We start from the raw sequence: 17,785 nt of genomic DNA on the forward strand, positions 1-17,785 counted from the left end.
CCATTTTGTAAGTCGCTCTGGATAAGAGCGTCTGCTAAATGACTTAAATGTAATGTAAATGTAAATGGAACAGTAGGCAAATCTGTGCCACTAGGTAATTTTGTCAACAATGGTGCATCGACCAGAAACATACAATCTCTTTTCCATAAAATAAATGTTTGAATTTTCTATTCTATTTTTCATTGGGAAGGCAGTAAAGCGTTTTTATCAAAAGCAATCACTTTTGCATGGGAAAACACAGAATCCTACTAATTACTACACCTGCTTAATTACGTCACTTTTGTTTTGAAGCCATCTTCGTGGTGGGCTATGAACGGAGCACCTGGCTCACGCCCGGGAGGCAACCCGATTCCAAATCGAATGCAATCAACTTTTAGCTGACGTAAAACATGCCTACACTGTTGCCCGGGCGAGATTAATCGAACTCCCTCATTGACTCTTCCAGCGTTCTAAAATGTCATCCAGACAATCCATGCTCTAGTATGGTGCCAATTACTGCAATCGTGCACACATTTACATGACGATTCCCCACAGACTGTTATGCAAATTAACTTTGCGTTTTGAATGCGGTAGTTGAGAGATGATTCAAAAACATAATGGGAAACATAATGACCAGGTGAAAAAAACACTCAGATCCTGAGCTTGGAGAGTGAGAAAGATCTATTTGCATGAATTAACTTCTATCATTTCCACGCTAGTGTTATATACCATGAGAAGGAGACTCCATAAATTGTGTGTTTGCTCTACTTTCTATAGCTCTAGCAGAACATTTGCTTCTGGGTTATACTGTAGTGTAGCTGATCTGCATGCTTTACATTCAGTAGCTTTCCATAGCCTTATCAGAGAAGCCTATCTCTGCATCAGGATCAGAATCAGAATCACCTTTATTCACCAAGTACATTTACACATACCCAGAATTTTACTTGGCGATATGGTGCTGTGAGCAATAGACGACATATAGACGCAGAAACAGACAGAGGAATTTACACAAAGTTGACATATTTTCTATACAAAATAGATAGGTCGGTATAGAACTGTAGCATATGAGTGAATTTACAGTGAGGAATATAACATTTACAGTATATATATACTGCTCAAAAAAATAAAGGGAACACTTAAACAACACATCCTAGATCTGAATGAAAGAAATAATCTTATTAAATACTTTTTTCTTTACATAGTTGAATATGCTGACAACAAAATCACACAAAACGAATCAATGGAAATCCAATTTATCAACCCATGGAGGTCTGGATTTGGAGTCACACTCAAAATTAAAGTGGAAAACCACACTACAGGCGGATCCAACTTTGATGTAATGTCCTTAAAACAAGTCAAAATGAGGCTCAGTAGTGTGTGTGGCCTCCACGTGCCCGTATGACCCCCCTACAACGCCTGGGCATGCTCCTGATGAGGTGGCGGATGGTCTCCTGAGGGATCTCCTCCCAGACCTGGACTAAAGCATCCGCCAACTCCTGGACAGTCTGTGGTGCAACGTGGCGTTGGTGGATGGAGCGAGACATGATGTCCCAGATGTGCTCAATTGGATTCAGGTCTGGGGAACGGGCGGACCAGTCCATAGCATCAATGCCTTCCTCTTGCAGGAACTGCTGACACACTCCAGCCACATGAGGTCTAGCATTTTCTTGCATTAGGAGGAACCCAGGGCCAACCGCACCAGCATATGGTCTCACAAGGGGTCTGAGGATCTCATCTCGGTACCTAATGGCAGTCAGGCTACCTCTGGCGAGCACATGGAGGGCTGTGCGGCCCCCCAAAGAAATGCCACCCCACACCATGACTGACCCACCGCCAAACCGGTCATGCTGGAGGATGTTGCAGGCAGCAGAACGTTCTCCACGGCGTCTCCAGACTCTGTCACATCTGTCACGTGCTCAGTGTGAACCTGCTTTCATCTGTGAAGAGCACAGGGCGCCAGTGGCGAATTTGCCAATCTTGGTGTTCTCTGGAAAATGCCAAACGTCCTGCACTGTGTTGGGCAGTAAGCACAACCCCCCCTGTGGACGTCGGGCCCTCATACCACCCTCATGGAGTCTGTTTCTGACCATTTGAGCAGACACATGCACATTTGTGGCCTGCTGGAGGTCATTTTGCAGGGCTCTGGCAGTGCTCCTCCTGCTCCTCCTTGCACAAAGGTGGAGGTAGCGGTCCTGCTGCTGGGTTGTTGCCCTCCTACGGCCTCCTCCACGTCTCCTGATGTACTGGCCTGTCTCCTGGTAGCGCCTCCATGCTCTGGACACTACGCTGACAGACACAGCAAACCTCTTACCACAGCTCGCATTGATGTGCCATCCTGGATGAGCTGCACTGCCTGAGCCACTTGTGTGGGTTGTAGACTCCGTCTCATGCTACCACTAGAGTAAAAGCACCGCCAGCATTCAAAAGTGACCAAAACATCAGCCAGGAAGCATAGGAACTGAGAAGTGGTCTGTGGTCCCCACCTGCAGAACCACTCCTTTATTGGGGGTGTCTTGCTAATTGCCTATAATTTCCACCTGTTGTCTATTCCATTTGCACAACAGCATGTGAAATTTATTGTCAATCAGTGTTGCTTCCTAAGTGGACAGTTTGATTTCACAGAAGTGTGATTGACTTGGAGTTACATTGTGTTGTTTAAGTGTTCCCTTTATTTTTTTGAGCAGTGTATATATATTCTACACAAACCCCACACAATTCCTCTTTGAGCATCTTACATGTCTCCAATGCTCCACATTTCCATTGGGACACATCTGTGTGTTAGTGCTAGTGCTGGCCCCTAGTCTCTGTGACAAGCATGTTTATCCTGCATTAATCCCTTTCCTCTGCTTTAACCCACCACTTAATGTTGTTGTCTATCCTATTAATGTGTCAATCGCTTCAAAATCCTCCAATAACATAATCCTTCCTGCACGATTCTGATGAGGGGTATAAACATAGATTTAGGAATTAGAATATAAAATGGACATGAACCTTCTTATGACGGTCCAGAGGTCAGCCATGTTAGTCAGGGAGTTGGTCAACCATGGTTTGCCAGAGCTGTGATAAGATATTGTGTAAAACAATGAATGTGAAGAATTTATCTGCACGGTATGTGTTTTAGCTAGCCAGACTGTTTTAGAGGAATAATTCCATTCATTTTTTAAATTAACTGCCAATATGCCAACATTCCATTCAAACTATGCAGTCAATCTACAGCCATAGCCTGGCTCAAATCAGTTGAAGATTGAATTTAGAAAGTTGTAAATGCAACAAGTACTGATATTATATCATATAATAACACTCAACGCTTTCCAAGAAAACATCTGAGACATTCATGGTCTGTTTACATATATTTTAGAGGCTATTTATGCAGAAAATATGTATAAAACCCATATAAACTGTATAATTATATGACAATATTTTAGATTGACTATAATTCCATTACACAATTTCTGATACATCACATGCCTTTCTTTTATTTTCCTACATAATTAATAGCAGGAAATGCATCACCTATGAAGCTATTGACATTCATTCCAATTAGACTGGTTTTTTTGAATTTCTCCCTGACCAAGATTGCTGCAATTTTGGCCCCATTACGGAACTTTGAGGGTTCATGACATAGCCCCTCTAGTAATATAATAAGATCTCTCTGGGTATAAATATACTGAACAAAAATATAAACACAACATGTAAAGTGAGCTGAAATAAAAGTTCCCATACATTTTCCATACACACAAAAAGCTTATTTCTCTCAATTTATTTGCACAAATTTGTATACATCCCTGTTAGTGAGTATTTCTCATTTTCCATGATAATCCATCCACTTGACAAGTGTGGCATAATAAAAAGCTGATTAAACAGCATGATCATAACACAGGTGCACCTTGTGCTGGGGACAATAAAAGGCCACTCTAAAATATGAAGTTTTGTCACACAGCACAATACCACAGATGTTTCAAGTTTTGAGGGAATGCGCAATTGATATGCTGACTGCAGGAATGCCCACCAGAGCTGTTACCAGAGAATTGAATTCGTTTTAGAGAATTTGGCAGTATGTCCAACCAGCCTCACAACTGCAGACCAAGTGTAGCCACGCCAGCCCAGGACCTCCACTGTTCTGCATACTCACGAGACCCGTTGAGCATGTTTGTGATGCTCTGGATTGATGTGTATGACAGCGAGTTCCAGTTCCCACCAATATCCATCAACTTTGCACAGCCCTTGAAGAGGAGTGAGACAACATTACACAGGCCACAATCAACAGCCTGATCAATTCTATGCGAAGGAAATGTGTCGCCTAATGAATTTATTTCAATTGACTGATAACTCAGTAAAATCTTTGAAATTGTTGCATATTTCCTTAATATTTTAGTTTTTTGTTCTGTGTACATGGGGATGGGGGACAGGGTTTGAGTTATCATGGAGACACTGATTAATTAAAGATGAACTCAAGCCACTTTAATAGTTTTGTTGTGAAGGGGATAATGGGGGAGAGGTGGGGGTGGGGGGGAGAAAGAGAGAGAGAGAGCTCAAAATTACAGCTTAACTAGTTTTATACTGTCTTGCTCAGATGTCTTACCACATGGATCCACAGTCAGCAGGGGATAAACTCCCTTTAGATCTGCATGGTGCCATTGCCAATTTAGATAAGATGCAATTCGTCATCTATATAGATGTGGATAAACACATCATTTTTCTTAGGATAAAACACAGGACAACTATGACAAAGTTCCGGAGTGATGAAATCATAACACCCAAAGTATTGCATCTGGACCTGTCTTGACTGTCTCGTCTCATGATGCCTGCCTCCCTGAAACCTTTACAATATTGAATTATGAGGGAATACTGCCCTCTAACGTTTAGAACCTCAAAGTGGCTGTAGAAATATTATACTGACCGCTGGGTGGCTTCTCTTGACAGCCCTTTGAGAATTCCTCTATCCAATCTACAGTAAACGGAAATGACTTGCATGGAATGGGAGTTACAGCTTCCGTTGTCTGAGGGCGTTTTTTCAAGTTTAGCACCAGAGATTTTTTGGGTGGTGGCTGCTTGTTTTACAAGTTTAGAATTCCACCAAGTTATTGTTGAGGACACTGATTTGAAGGAATTATACTAATTTACAAACTATCGTAACTTGGGCCCTCCAATCGAGGCTTCAAACTTTGTTTTTCCCCGTTGGGACAACAAACGAGTGGTTTACCAGCTAACCGATAAGCTCAAATTGTAGCTAGCTAGCTAGCTGAGAGAGGCGTCAGATGCAGGCCATCAAGTGTGTTGTAGTGGGGGACGGGTAAGTTTAACCTGCATTTGTCTAGTTAGCTATGTTTATAAAATGTCTTACAATACAAGTTATGATATAGAATATAAATTATAATATCAAAATAGTTTCTAGAAGCCCATAGTTTGCTTGCTGTTTTGCTAGCTAACTGGTGACAACTGTTGTCACTGTTTCCAGCTTGCTAACAACACATTTGTCTGTAAACTTGTGGCATGTTGTAATTTAGCTTAGCTAGCGTAATTGTTACCTACTGTTAACTGTGTTCAGCATTCTCGTTTGTTTATGGTTAGTTAAAGCAGCTGTATGCACTATTTTCTCAGACAGGGATATGCAAAAAAACACATTTCCAATTCACTCATCCGTATCAATACGCACCCACCATATTATTGTTGTTATTATTATTAGCTATTAAATTGTGCGTAGCTAGCAATCCTTTAGGGTGGGTTGCCCAAACATGGTTTAAATGAATCTTAGATTAGACCTAATTTCGATTTTGTATATCTAGATTTATAGCTAGCAACTTTGCCTAATTTCAGTTTGTGACAAAACAAGCAAGTATAGTGTAGAGAATCATTGTACCATATTAACAGCTGTGAAATATATTTTCCGTAACCAAGAATATTGTATTTTCAGCTGGTTGAAGCTGGTGAACAAAATAGAAAGTAAAAGACAAATGTAATTTAAGAATGGGCAGCATACAAATAGTGCACATAGAACAGATTTATACTTGCTTACAATGAGAATGACATCTATAACTCACATCTATGTAGATTTGGTCAGGTCGCCCAAAAAGTTACATACTGCAGCTTTAACCTTTTGGGAGACCTGACCAAATGTACGTAGATATGTAAGTTGTACATCCGTCATTCGCACGGTTTGCCAATATCCTCCAAACACTGGCTTCTCGGGCATTATCATTAAATAACTAAACTATGATTAGTGACATGTGTCATAATACATTCAACATAGCAATATGTTCTAATTTTATTTAAATGGAAACAAACCAGCACTGGTCATTGCTAGATAGCAAAGTGAGTTTTCGGGCTAAATTATGCAATTAATTGCATTTTTTGTGAAATGAGTTACCTAACTAGTTGAGTTGTACAAACATGATAAGCCACAGGAGCTGAAATTGTTAATCACACTGAAAATACAGCACATACACTGACATGATAAACTTAAACATCCTCCAGTGGCAGTTTAGATTTAATCCCTAACCTACTTTTACATTTGACTTTAAAACAGTGGAGCAACAAGATTACATTTGATCTTTGTTTATAAGAAGGATTACATTTAACTAGGATTCATTTAAGCCTACTGAGTGGCGCAGTGGACGCTGACACGGCTGGCTTCCAGGTTAAGTGGGTATTGTGTCAAGAAGCAGTGCGGCTTGGTTGGGTTGTGTTTCTGAGGACGCGCGGCTCTCTGCCTTCGCCTCTCCCGAGTCCGTACGGGAGTTTCAGTGATGAGACAAGACTCTAACAACCAATTGGATAACACAAAATTGGGGGGAAATAAGGATTAATTTAAAACTAGGTTTCAAGTTTGGTGCAACAAGATTTATAAATTAACCTTGATTTAACCCAGTTTAAGAGTATCCATGATGGTGCAACCCAACCTAAATGTCTGCTGCATGTTCTTATTGAGCTATAGCATCCAACCTTATTTAGGACATTGTGATTGGGACTCAAATGTGTCATTCTGCAGACATTATTCAGTTTAACTCATTGTCTCAAGTTTGCCAGTTACACCCCATTCAAGTTCTCCTTTCAGTTTTGAAATTGACAAAAACAAAACTGAAGCCAGGTGGCTTATTTCTCCTCCTCATTCCTCCATCTCTCTATGCTTCTCTCCTCCAGAGCTGTGGGTAAAACATGCCTGCTCATCAGCTACACCACCAACGCGTTCCCCGGGGAATACATCCCCACAGTGTAAGTACTCTCTCACTCTATCTCCCCCCACTCCCTCATCGTAGCAGGTGGCCCACACTAGAAACATAATGTCAACATTAACATTCAGCACTGTTGTTTTTTATAGTCAGATGTTGTTTTTTACTTTTTCCTGATGATCAGGAAGTTCTATATTTGGCATGTCGAATCATTGAAATTAACTCGTTGCCTTTATTTCTTGGTGGTGTGCTGATCACATCCATTGATGTCAATGTGGTGTATCTCTCTCTAGCTTTGACAACTACTCTGCCAATGTGATGGTAGATGGGAAACCAGTGAATCTGGGTCTATGGGATACAGCAGGACAGGAAGACTACGACAGACTCAGACCACTGTCCTATCCACAGACGGTAAAACAACAGGATAAATGTACTGTGTCCTCTAGGTCACTAGTGTCAGCAATGAAGATTGTCAATCAACTTTATTGCGTCTCAAAGTATCAACCAAATTTTCAGACGTTTCTATGGGCACAGCCAAACAACGGAAGTGATGGGATTCGACTTCCGCTTTACTTCCTTACTGCAGTGTGCCAGTTCGCCGGTTGCAAACTTGGTGGGGTAAATTATTTGAAGGAGTCAATTTATAGAGCATAAAAGTAAAGTAAACAAATCATTTTATATTTATTTCTTTCAAGTTCGCTAACGTTAGCTAGACCTACTAGTAGTACTGTTGTGATAATGTTAGTTGTGTCAGAGTTAAGGGCCATCCACAAAGCCAATAACGATAAACTATTGGCTACATAACTATAAAACCTTGGTGAGCATCCACACTAGGGGAAGGTTTATCGTTCTACAGTCCTACCAATGTCAATCAACTGATCAACGCATCGTGCTGCCTATAAAAAAAAAAATGGTAACTCGACCATTCAGTAATTTCAGGGTGTGTTCATTGTCATAGTGACAACTGCAAATAATACTTCAATGTACATGTAGGCCTAATAAAAAATGATATAGTAACTCATATTTAAATGTAGCAATTCATCAACAAACGCTGTTGAGCCTGCAGTATGTCATTGGCATGTTCCTCAAGTGGTTTGCAAGTGATTTAGGATTTTCTAATGGTTGCCAATTCCTTTCGGTTGTCTTTTTCACTGTGCTCATCTGTCTGTCCTATGCAACTATTTGCAATGCGTCAGTGTAACAATGTTATCATAACCGGCCAAATGTGATCACTCCAACGCACTTTCTCACCTCAACTGTAGGCCTGTTTTTACATTCAGCAATTGAATGGTATAGGCTGTTTGGCCTAGTATAAAAAAAATATCAAGATAAATATTCTATCGCTTTTTTTCCTGGGATTTCACAAGAAGAGGAATGGCTATCGTGGAGAGGCTTGCGTAGCCTATAGCCTAAACAGCTGGAAAAGAGAGGCTAGTGATGTCTGGCCATTCATTAGCTAAATATTACGGCTGTAGGCTAAATAATTACCAGTCAAGGTGCAAGAAAAATAAGTTAACAGATTATGAAACGTCAGATCTGTGGGTTCCTCCAGGCTACGCTCTGTTCCCCGCGAATGCAAAGCTCCACTATTGATTAGGGCTACGTTTTTAGACAAGACAATTATTCTACATGTGCTACAACAGAGGAAATCATTTTTGTTATCAAGTCAGTACACAATTATTGTCTATAGGCTGTAAACTACAGTGATATAGGCTAATTTGAATAAACGCTCAAACGTCCTGTTTTGTTTCATGCTGAAATAACTGCATACAGCCTAGGCCTGATTATGCAACCATTTGGATCAGTTGGGGTCTATTCTCGACAATTTAGAATGGCTAGAAAGGTACATTAGCAGGCGACTCATATGGTGTATTTTGGCAGGATGTAGCCCATCGGTGTTAAGATGGGCCTACTAGGAAAATATGGGCTTCTCCTTTCCAACTCCCTGTGGGTTCTTAATGCTGTAGCTTATTTTACATTCAGCGAGCAAGTGTGCATCTCTCTTCCAATAGGCTATTAGTAAAGAAAATAGCCTATAGTCTAAGTTAGAAGCCCTTAATTCATCAGCTCAATGTTAGGCTTCATACTGCAGTGAATATATCCAGCCAATTTACACAGTGAAAGAAAACATAGTTATCAGATAAGGAAATAATAGGTAGCCTACACTGTGCGGTCCCGAAGCCGCGCTCCCCGGGCACGCAGCTCCAAAAGCTACCCTATGGATTCTGTTTTTTTAGGGACCAGAAATGTATCCAACCTAGGCTACAACAATGTAATGAATAATTTTCTTGTTTTCAAGTGAGTATAAAACTCTAGACTGTAAACCTCTGTGAATTGTTATTTCAATAACCGCTCAAACGCCTGGCGTTTTGCATGCATATTCATTTAGAAAAATGACTGCATCTAGTCTGCCTTATTGGGCAATCATTTGGATCAGTTATGGGTCTTTTCTCTGCAGTTTAGCCTACAAGGTCCAGGCACATTAGCAGGCCAGTAATATGGTGTATTTTGTCAGGATGTATCGACTAACAGAAACATGCTAATGCAGGGATTTCTAGTGGCGCGCATATGGATTATCATAATAGGTGAGCACAGAGGAAGTTGTTTCCGTGTTTTAAAATTGCTGTCAGCTCTGCATAAAGAATCAATCCCTACAACATTGTGAATAATATAACAAGTTATTCAGGGCGTTAGGGAAAGGCGTATTGCATTGTTTCCAACATTGAGCATTTATATTTGTGTTGCAAACATTGAGAATTTTATATTCGGCGTATTGTGTTGCCAACATTGAGCGTTTCTTATGGCTCAGAGGTCTGTATGAGGAGGAGAGTACAGCCTGCTTTCCACAGTACTAAAACAATGTCTGGAGTAGACATTAAGGAAGTGAGAGTGTTCTGTTTGCCCCACATTCTGGGAACTGACTCCTCCCGGAAATTGAGTGTTCAGGGAAACTTTGTCCTCCTAGATAACAGTAACGTTGTATCGTAGTGAATTGAGGACGTTCATGAACTCTGTCTGTGTCATGTATGTTTTTTTTTGTACCATTCATAGCTACAAAACATTCATCTCCATAAATTGTACCCGTCAATTTTTCATGATTGATCTTGTAATGCTGTACTCGTATGACCAAATAAATAATGCTGGATGTTTCCTCCCCAACAGGATGTGTTTTTGATCTGTTTCTCTCTCGTGAGTCCTGCCTCATTTGAAAACGTCCGTGCCAAGGTGAGTCAGTCTCCGCTTTGTTTCTGTTTAGTTTTTCTGTTAAGTATTAAGTTATCAACATGGTCATTGCTTGACAGGGTGGATTTGATCCACATTCTCAAAACAACTGATGTATGGACTTGATAGATAGGCCTCTAGTCTACAGTAACATCCTGATCCTATCCTGACTGTCTTGGCCCTGTCCTCCATAGTGGTACCCAGAGGTGAGACACCACTGCCCCAACACCCCAATCATCCTGGTGGGCACCAAGCTGGATCTGAGAGATGACAAGGACACCATCGAGAAGCTGAAGGAGAAGAAACTCACCCCCATCACCTACCCTCAGGGCCTGGCCATGGCAAAAGAGATTGGTTAGTATACTAATACTACTTTAGTGTCCTGTCCAGGGGGTGTACTTGTACATCAAGCTGCCTCATGCTACAGAAACAACAGATGACAAATAACAGATATGAGCTGTTCTGGCTCAGACAAGGCTCACTTCTTAGTAGTACTTGAGGGCCCGGTACCCCAGACGTAGAGCGAACTTTTTACTGGACTACACAGCAATGTCAATGGAGTTTCTCCATAGCTTCATTTGAATCCGGATGGGGTAGTCTTAGCTATTATTCAATTCAGAATTTTAATGAATGAAATCCCCATTTGCTGTGACATTGAATGCCGGCCTGTCTCCTCTTTACAGGAGCAGTAAAGTACCTGGAATGCTCAGCCTTGACACAGCGTGGCCTTAAGACAGTGTTTGACGAAGCCATCCGGGCGGTCTTGTGTCCCCCGCCCGTCAAGAAGAGGAAGAGAAAGTGTTCACTACTCTAAATGCCGCAGACAGGAAGTAGGAAGTCACACTGCAGTCTGAGCTCACCTATTGGTTGGGGGGAGGAAGAAGAGGGCGGGGGAGTGTCTTAAGAGGGAGGATTCTACAAAAAGCATATGTATCCAGATGTCTTTTTTTTTCTCTCTCGGATTGTAATTAGTACATAGTACTTAAATATGATTTTTATTATACAAATCCTAGAATTAGAGCTTTGTGAAATTCCTGCTGCCTTCTAAAAAATAATTACTTTTTTTAATGTTCCTGGAAGATAATACTAATTGCTCTTTTCAATTTCAGTCTCTTTCCACTCTTCTCAAGAGTCCATATTGTTTGTTTACAGACTTCAATTGTGTAGAATTGAGGTGTTGCCAAAATTCCTACCGCATATAACGGTCATCACTTTCTTGTAGCTCCATGTACACTAAATGTAATGATTTTTTCTTGCTTTTTTCTTTTGTACCATATGTATGACCATAATTAGCAAAATCTTAAAATATCCTTTAAATGGTTCAAGAGAAATTGAAGTAAACTCTAAAAAAAAAAAAAAATTAAGTGTTGCAGTAGTATCTTCTATTATCATACTCTATGTAGATCAAGTGAATTTAGATCAATTGTTTCTCGTCAGGTAGATTTTATCTATCCATCAAATACATCGTCAAAATAATGGATAATAGCGATCACTTTATACCTAGGTGGATTAAATGCTTATTAGATCAATCTAAATATCCACTTACAGTACTTGGTGCTCCCCCTTGATCTGATTAAAATAGTATTTTACATTCTACAGGTGTCTATACGGATGCACCTGAACAGGTGAATAGGAGAACCTGTTAGTCAGAAAGTGGATGGAGAATGGTTCTTTATCAGACCAATTTAGATGGATCCCTCTTGTTGGATTAAACAACGCTTTCACAAACTGTTTTCTGTACATAAACACAAAATACATCCATTGTACGAGTATTGTCTGTAATGGAACTGTACTGTGTAGTCTGCCAGATTTACACTCCAAACACCTGCGTGTGTCAACCTTTTTGTTATTGGCCTTCTTTGTTATAAGGTGGAATTCAACCTCATTCCCTTTAAGAATGTATTCTGTCAGCAGTTGCCATCTATCCAGTCCTTTACAAATGTCTAGTTCTAGTGTGAAGAATCTGGAGTTTGTTTGCTACTCGAAACATAGTTGTGAACTCATTTTAACATTAAGCTTTGTCATCACTAACATCATGATGCTATGTAAATGTTACTGTGTTGTTTTGTCATCAGAGCTACCTATTACTAGTCTGGGTACCAGTCTTTCTAGCTAACATTCCACTCCTTTCATTTGGCCAATGGCAGGAGTGGCAATGACTGGAATGTAATAGCTGAACAGGGACTACATCCAGGCTAACCTATTACTGTATCACTAAAAACTATGAGCAATTTATAATCATTCAGAAGAAGTTGTAACTGACCATGTTGTCTTTGTCTGTTATACTGTAGCTTCTAATTGCTGTATTTAAAATATACAGTAGTTCAGTGATATACCTACCAGTGACTTTTCAAAGTACTCTTTTTAATTTGAACTGAGGCTGTTTCGAGCTATTACCAGTGTTAACAGCACAATGAAAGACATGATACACTTGATTTTTATTTGGCTAAATGTGGTTTTATTTTGACATGATAATAGTAGTTAATCTGCTTAATTTTTTTAAAAAGCCAATAAATTCATTTTAAATCTCTGCCTGTCAGTTTTTTTTTACTTTCTGTTGTGCAGATGTAGGAATATGCTTAAACTCCCACTATCTTTCCACCTACTCCCTTTAAATATAGAACTGGTGGGAATGTAAGGGATCACATCCATGGCCATCCCATTATCCTCAGGTCTTCAGTGTTTGTTCTTCCACTGTTCAAACACAAGCTTGGCAGAGACTGCATCTTGAATCCCCATTCCCGTTGTATACAAACGGGGTCAATAAAACTATGGAAAAAGTACAATAGAGGAACATGTTACAGGATTTGACGAGAGGATAAAGACAGTCTACCAAGGGATTTGAACACAGTGGTCTTCTCTCTAAGGGCAGGTCTTGTTCCATTGAGAACCTCTCCAAGCTCTGCAAACACTTTGGCCTGGAGATTAAGTATTCATTAGCACACCAAAGCATATTTATCCTTTAATTGGGATTACCCACTTGTATAACTTCCATAAACCAAGATTGCATTCAGTAGGCACAGCCAGAAGAAACCCATATACAGAATAGCAATAGTCTCACAACCTACCCCAGACAGGATGATGTCTCCTGACTCTGCTACAGCTCCCTCTCTGCTATCCACATACACCTCAGCCTGCCTCATCAACACATCATCCAGCTCCCTCCAGTCTGGCCTGCAGGCTCCCACAGCTGATGCACACACACACACAGCAATGATACATTACATTAAGACCAAAGAGAGATGTCCCGTCTTTCTGATGTCCTGCACAAGCGACATGACTCTGAATTCATTATTTTAGGAGATTTGAACTGGGACGTGCTTATATCTGTATCGGACTCTTTTAAATAACTGTCTGAATCTCGCTCAATTAAATAATGCACCTACAAGACCGAATCCCAGAGCACCTAACAAATTAACGCTATTGGACATTATTCTAACGAATACCCCTCACAAATACATATCGACTGGGATATTCTGTAATGATGTCAGTGATCACTGTGCAATTGCTTGTGTTAGAAATACAAAAATGAACGAAGCCAAATCCTGTTATATTTTTAAAAGACATTTTAGACAGTTTGATGAGCAAGTGTTCTTACATGATCTGTACCATAATATTGACCGAGTAAGTTTGATTCCCGATGTTGACACTGCCTGGGACTATTTTTATATGAAATTTGTGTCGATTTGCGATAAGCATGCCCCTGTGAAGAAATTTTGAATCGGTGGAAGGGACAATCCCTGGTTTTCAGAAAACTTGGCAGAATTAATTAGAAAGAGAAATGTATTTTGGGCTCAAGCTAGACATACAAATGCTCCTGTTGACTGGGCCTCCTTCAGAGCGCAAAGAAACAAATGCACAGGATTGATCAGGAAGTCCAAATCAGATTACTATTTAAATGCAGTCACAGAGAAGCTAAACAACCCTACCAAGTTCTGGAAGCTAATCAAATCAGTGTCAGGTTCTAGTGTAGCCTCTGGCCTTCCTGACCATTTAACGATGGATTCTAATGAAGTGAAGGATATAGCTGATATTGTAGGGGGTTTTAACAAGCACTTCATATCTGCTGGTTCAGTTTTGATAATGGTGGGGCCCAGGCCTCTAATGTAAGCTCTGTTACAGTCAACTATGATATAGGCCCTCAAGTGAACCATTTTAACGTTGAGCCTGTTTCTTATACTGAGGTCTATAAAGCACTAAAGGCAATAGACACTAAAAAGTCTGCAGGTCCAGACAACCTTGACCCCTACCTCTTAAAGATAGCAGCAGGAATTATTACTGAACCTGTGGCTCACATTTTCAACTTGAGTCTCTGGACCAATTCCATACCAGCATTTGGAAATCAGCTTATGTCCTCCCAGATCCCTCAGATGCCAATAACAATCGTCAAAACTCCGAATTCCCTATCATGGCCAAAGTCTATGAATCCCTAGTGAACTCACAGTTAAAAAGCATCTTAATTGAAAAGAACATACTAAGCAGGGTTCAGTCTGGATTTAGATTGGGGCACAGCACCACAACTGCAGCTATGGCAGTAGCAAACAACATCATTAATGCACTTGATAAAAAACAACATTGTGCTGCTCTGTTTGTGGATTTATCAAAGGCCTTTGATTCAGTTGACCATGAATTGTTGCTAGCTAGACTCAGAAACACTGGTCTCAGTGAAGGGGCAGTAAATTGGTTTAGGAACTATCTTTCTGACAGAACACAGTGTGTATATACTGACAATACCAAGTCTAGCTTTCTTGAGATTAATAGAGGTGTGCCCCAGGGTTACATTTTAGCTCCTGTGTTGTTCTCAATTTTTATTAATGATTTGGGAAATGGGATGCAACTAGCAAAATTACATCTATATGCAGATGATACAGTCATATATTCATGTGCTCCTTCTCTGGTTCAGGCTGTTGAAGAGCTCCAGACTGCTTTTCAGTCACTGTAGGCCCGCCTTTATGGCCTCAAACTGGTCTTGAATATAAAGAAAATTCAATTCATGACCTTTACCAGAGCTAGAACTCTGCCAGAGAACGTTAGCATTGTCACAGCTGGTGGCTTATCCATTGAAAAAGTGTCATCCTACAAATACCTAGGTATTTGGTTGGATGACAAGTTGTCCTTCAAAGTTCATGTGGATAATCTTATGACAAAGCTTATATTGAAATTAGGTTTTTATTTTCGTAATAAGGCTTGCTTCCTGCTTATGGCTAGAAAGAAGCTTGTTCAGGCCACTTTTCTCTCTGTAATTGATTATGGTGACTTGTTGTATATGCATGCAACCTCTTCCGTCTTACAGAGAGTGGACTTTGCTTATCATGCATCCTTGCACTTTATTACAAATGCCAAGTCACTCACCCACCATTGCACCGTGTACCAAATGGTAGGTTGAACCTCACTTTATATGCGCAGAAAGATACATTTGTATGTGTTCATCTACAAAGCCCTTTTGGGTAAACTCCCTCTTTACCTCCTGTAGTCTGGTCTCCTTCACCACCAGCAGTTACCATACCCGGTCTGCTAGGTGGTTGCTACTTAAAGTCCCCAGGACATTCACAGTATTAGGCAAGACTGCCTTCTCTTCTTGTGCACTAGACACATGGAATAATCTACAATCCATGCTATATCTAGATATGTTAGTGCCACTGAATGAATTGAAAATATTGATGGGAGACACTGTTACGGAGGAATGTAAATGCTTTTTTTTAGGCTGGATCATGTTGTTGTATGTTTTAATTCTGTAATGTTTTGATTGTTGCTGCCTTTTTGGCCAGGTCTCCCTTGAAAAAGGGTCTCAATTGTCTTTTCCTGGTTAAATAAAGGTTAAATAAAAAATTGAATATACAGTATGTTATCTTCACACATCAAAGTCTTAAGGCATGGCACTATCATCTTCAGTCAGGAGTCTCCTCACCTGCTACATGGGCACCTGGCTTAACCCACTGGCCAAAGAGCACTGGTTCACTGGCCCCAGTCACAGTGACTATGACGTCTGCACCGTTCACTGCCTCCTCCACTGACTCCCATACTGTTACGTGACCCTGGGTGGACTGGGCAAACCTCTCCGCCGTCTCTTTCCTCCTGCTCCACACGCGGACCTGTAATGACGTGATCGCTCAATGGCCTTTCATATTTTCTCATGACCCACAAGATATTTCTAACCAGAACACAGTCTTATGTCTGGAGGATATAGCCACAACACACCAGTGGATCTCTCTAATCACCCATTCAGAAACACGGAATAACTCTGGTACCTCTTTAAAGGAGAAGGTTTCTGTGAAGACGTTGTAGTGGCTGAGGGCCTGATGGCCAGCTCCCAGTATGGTCAACACGTCCGACTTGGCTGGCATCAACAGCTGGACAGTTCCAAGCGGGGTTCCAAACATTCCAACGTTAGAACAGCACAATGTTATTGACAGGTAGTGAGGAATCACCAATAAAGAGTGTATGCATGCCCGCCTAGGCCACATAGAGAGGGCCTTACCTTGGCAGAAATAGCAGACACTGCTGCTGTCCTTTTGGCTGTGATGACCTCCCCATCCATGACCTGCAGATGTTATTACTGAATTGACCTCTATTATAACCAGCTGTGCTAAATCCTTGAAGTATTTGCTGATCACAAATGATAAATAACATCTAATAGCCACTGTTCAATGATCATAGGCATACTCACAGCTTTGACGTTCCCATACTCAGGATCAAACAGCAACACCGTGGCTTGAGTTGATGGCAGAGTTGACCCACTCTCCCTCTTGTAGAAACACACCAATTTTGTGCACAGGATGTCTTCATGCACCAAATACGCAGGCATCAGCCCCAGGAATCTGTCCGGAAATTTTTTGTAACAGTATTGTTACTAAATTACCGACCAATGATAAATAGGGGAATTAATAAACATACCCATTGTATTTTTGTAATGGGACCGTAGTACGAACGGGCTGGATCACTTCTGCGCTGTCCAGTTTGGAAAACTTCCGCAGTGCTACTTCAAGTCGCGGGATCAAATCTTTATAATGCAACAAATCTTCAACCTCATCTTGTCGTATAAGAACGGGTGGCTCAGCCATGGTGGCTAAAGCTTTTGCTCAACTCAAGCGTGCAGACAGTTTATGAATCAGTGATACGATTCCAAAAGTTCAACTTTGTTGAAATGTGACCTCGGTATTGGGTCAATTATTCCAGCCCCCGAAGCTGCGTTCAAGACACCAAATGGTTGCGTGAACGCTCGTTTATGTTCTAAAAACGCCCTACAGAAGATCAAATGGCCACATACTGATTCTGCCAAGGCAGTTTGAGGGGCCCTTCATAAAAAAAATGTTTTACCCTTGCTGTTCCGCAACAGAGATGTGGTAATTATTCATCATCCAACACAATACCATATGCAAGATAAATTGGTTGAGAACTTGAGGGATGAACCAACT

At 40.8% G+C, this 17,785-nt stretch overlaps 2 protein-coding genes across 3 annotated transcripts; one reads left to right on the forward strand and one right to left on the reverse strand.

Moving 5' to 3' along the window:
• Positions 1-4,957: 4,957 nt before the first annotated feature.
• LOC106589605 (Rac family small GTPase 1) lies at positions 4,958-12,900 on the forward strand. Its single transcript, XM_014179787.2, has 6 exons — positions 4,958-5,272; positions 7,120-7,191; positions 7,442-7,559; positions 10,311-10,373; positions 10,565-10,724; positions 11,054-12,900. Exons 1-6 carry the CDS (start codon positions 5,238-5,240, stop codon positions 11,182-11,184), a joined length of 579 nt encoding a protein of 192 aa, XP_014035262.1. The 5' UTR covers positions 4,958-5,237; the 3' UTR covers positions 11,185-12,900.
• On the reverse strand, positions 12,806-17,575 carry crym (crystallin, mu). 2 transcript variants are annotated; one of them, NM_001146485.2, is given in 8 exon segments: positions 12,815-13,111; positions 13,204-13,288; positions 13,439-13,560; positions 16,279-16,462; positions 16,619-16,720; positions 16,849-16,911; positions 17,038-17,188; positions 17,265-17,512. In NM_001146485.2, coding segments are annotated over 8 exon segments (939 nt in total). In that variant the 5' UTR covers positions 17,432-17,512; the 3' UTR covers positions 12,815-13,046.
• Positions 17,576-17,785: the final 210 nt, after the last annotated feature.

The sequence above is a fragment of the Salmo salar genome, chromosome ssa28 (assembly GCF_905237065.1).
Source record: "Salmo salar chromosome ssa28, Ssal_v3.1, whole genome shotgun sequence".
Lineage (NCBI taxonomy): Eukaryota > Metazoa > Chordata > Actinopteri > Salmoniformes > Salmonidae > Salmo > Salmo salar.

Coding starts and splice junctions, on each gene's coding strand:
- LOC106589605 (XM_014179787.2), top strand. CDS start 5,238: ATGCAGGCCATCAAGTGTGTTGTAGTGGGGGACGG. Junction 5,273..7,119: donor TGTGTTGTAGTGGGGGACGG/GTAAGTTTAACC, acceptor TCTCTCCTCCAG/AGCTGTGGGTAAAACATGCC. Junction 10,725..11,053: donor GGCCATGGCAAAAGAGATTG/GTTAGTATACTA, acceptor TCCTCTTTACAG/GAGCAGTAAAGTACCTGGAA.
- crym (XM_014178897.2), bottom strand. CDS start 17,431: ATGGCTGAGCCACCCGTTCTTATACGACAAGATGAGGTTGAAGATTTG. Junction 17,189..17,264: donor CCATTACAAAAATACAATGG/GTATGTTTATTA, acceptor ATTTCCGGACAG/ATTCCTGGGGCTGATGCCTG. Junction 16,721..16,848: donor TGTCTGCTATTTCTGCCAAG/GTAAGGCCCTCT, acceptor GGAACTGTCCAG/CTGTTGATGCCAGCCAAGTC.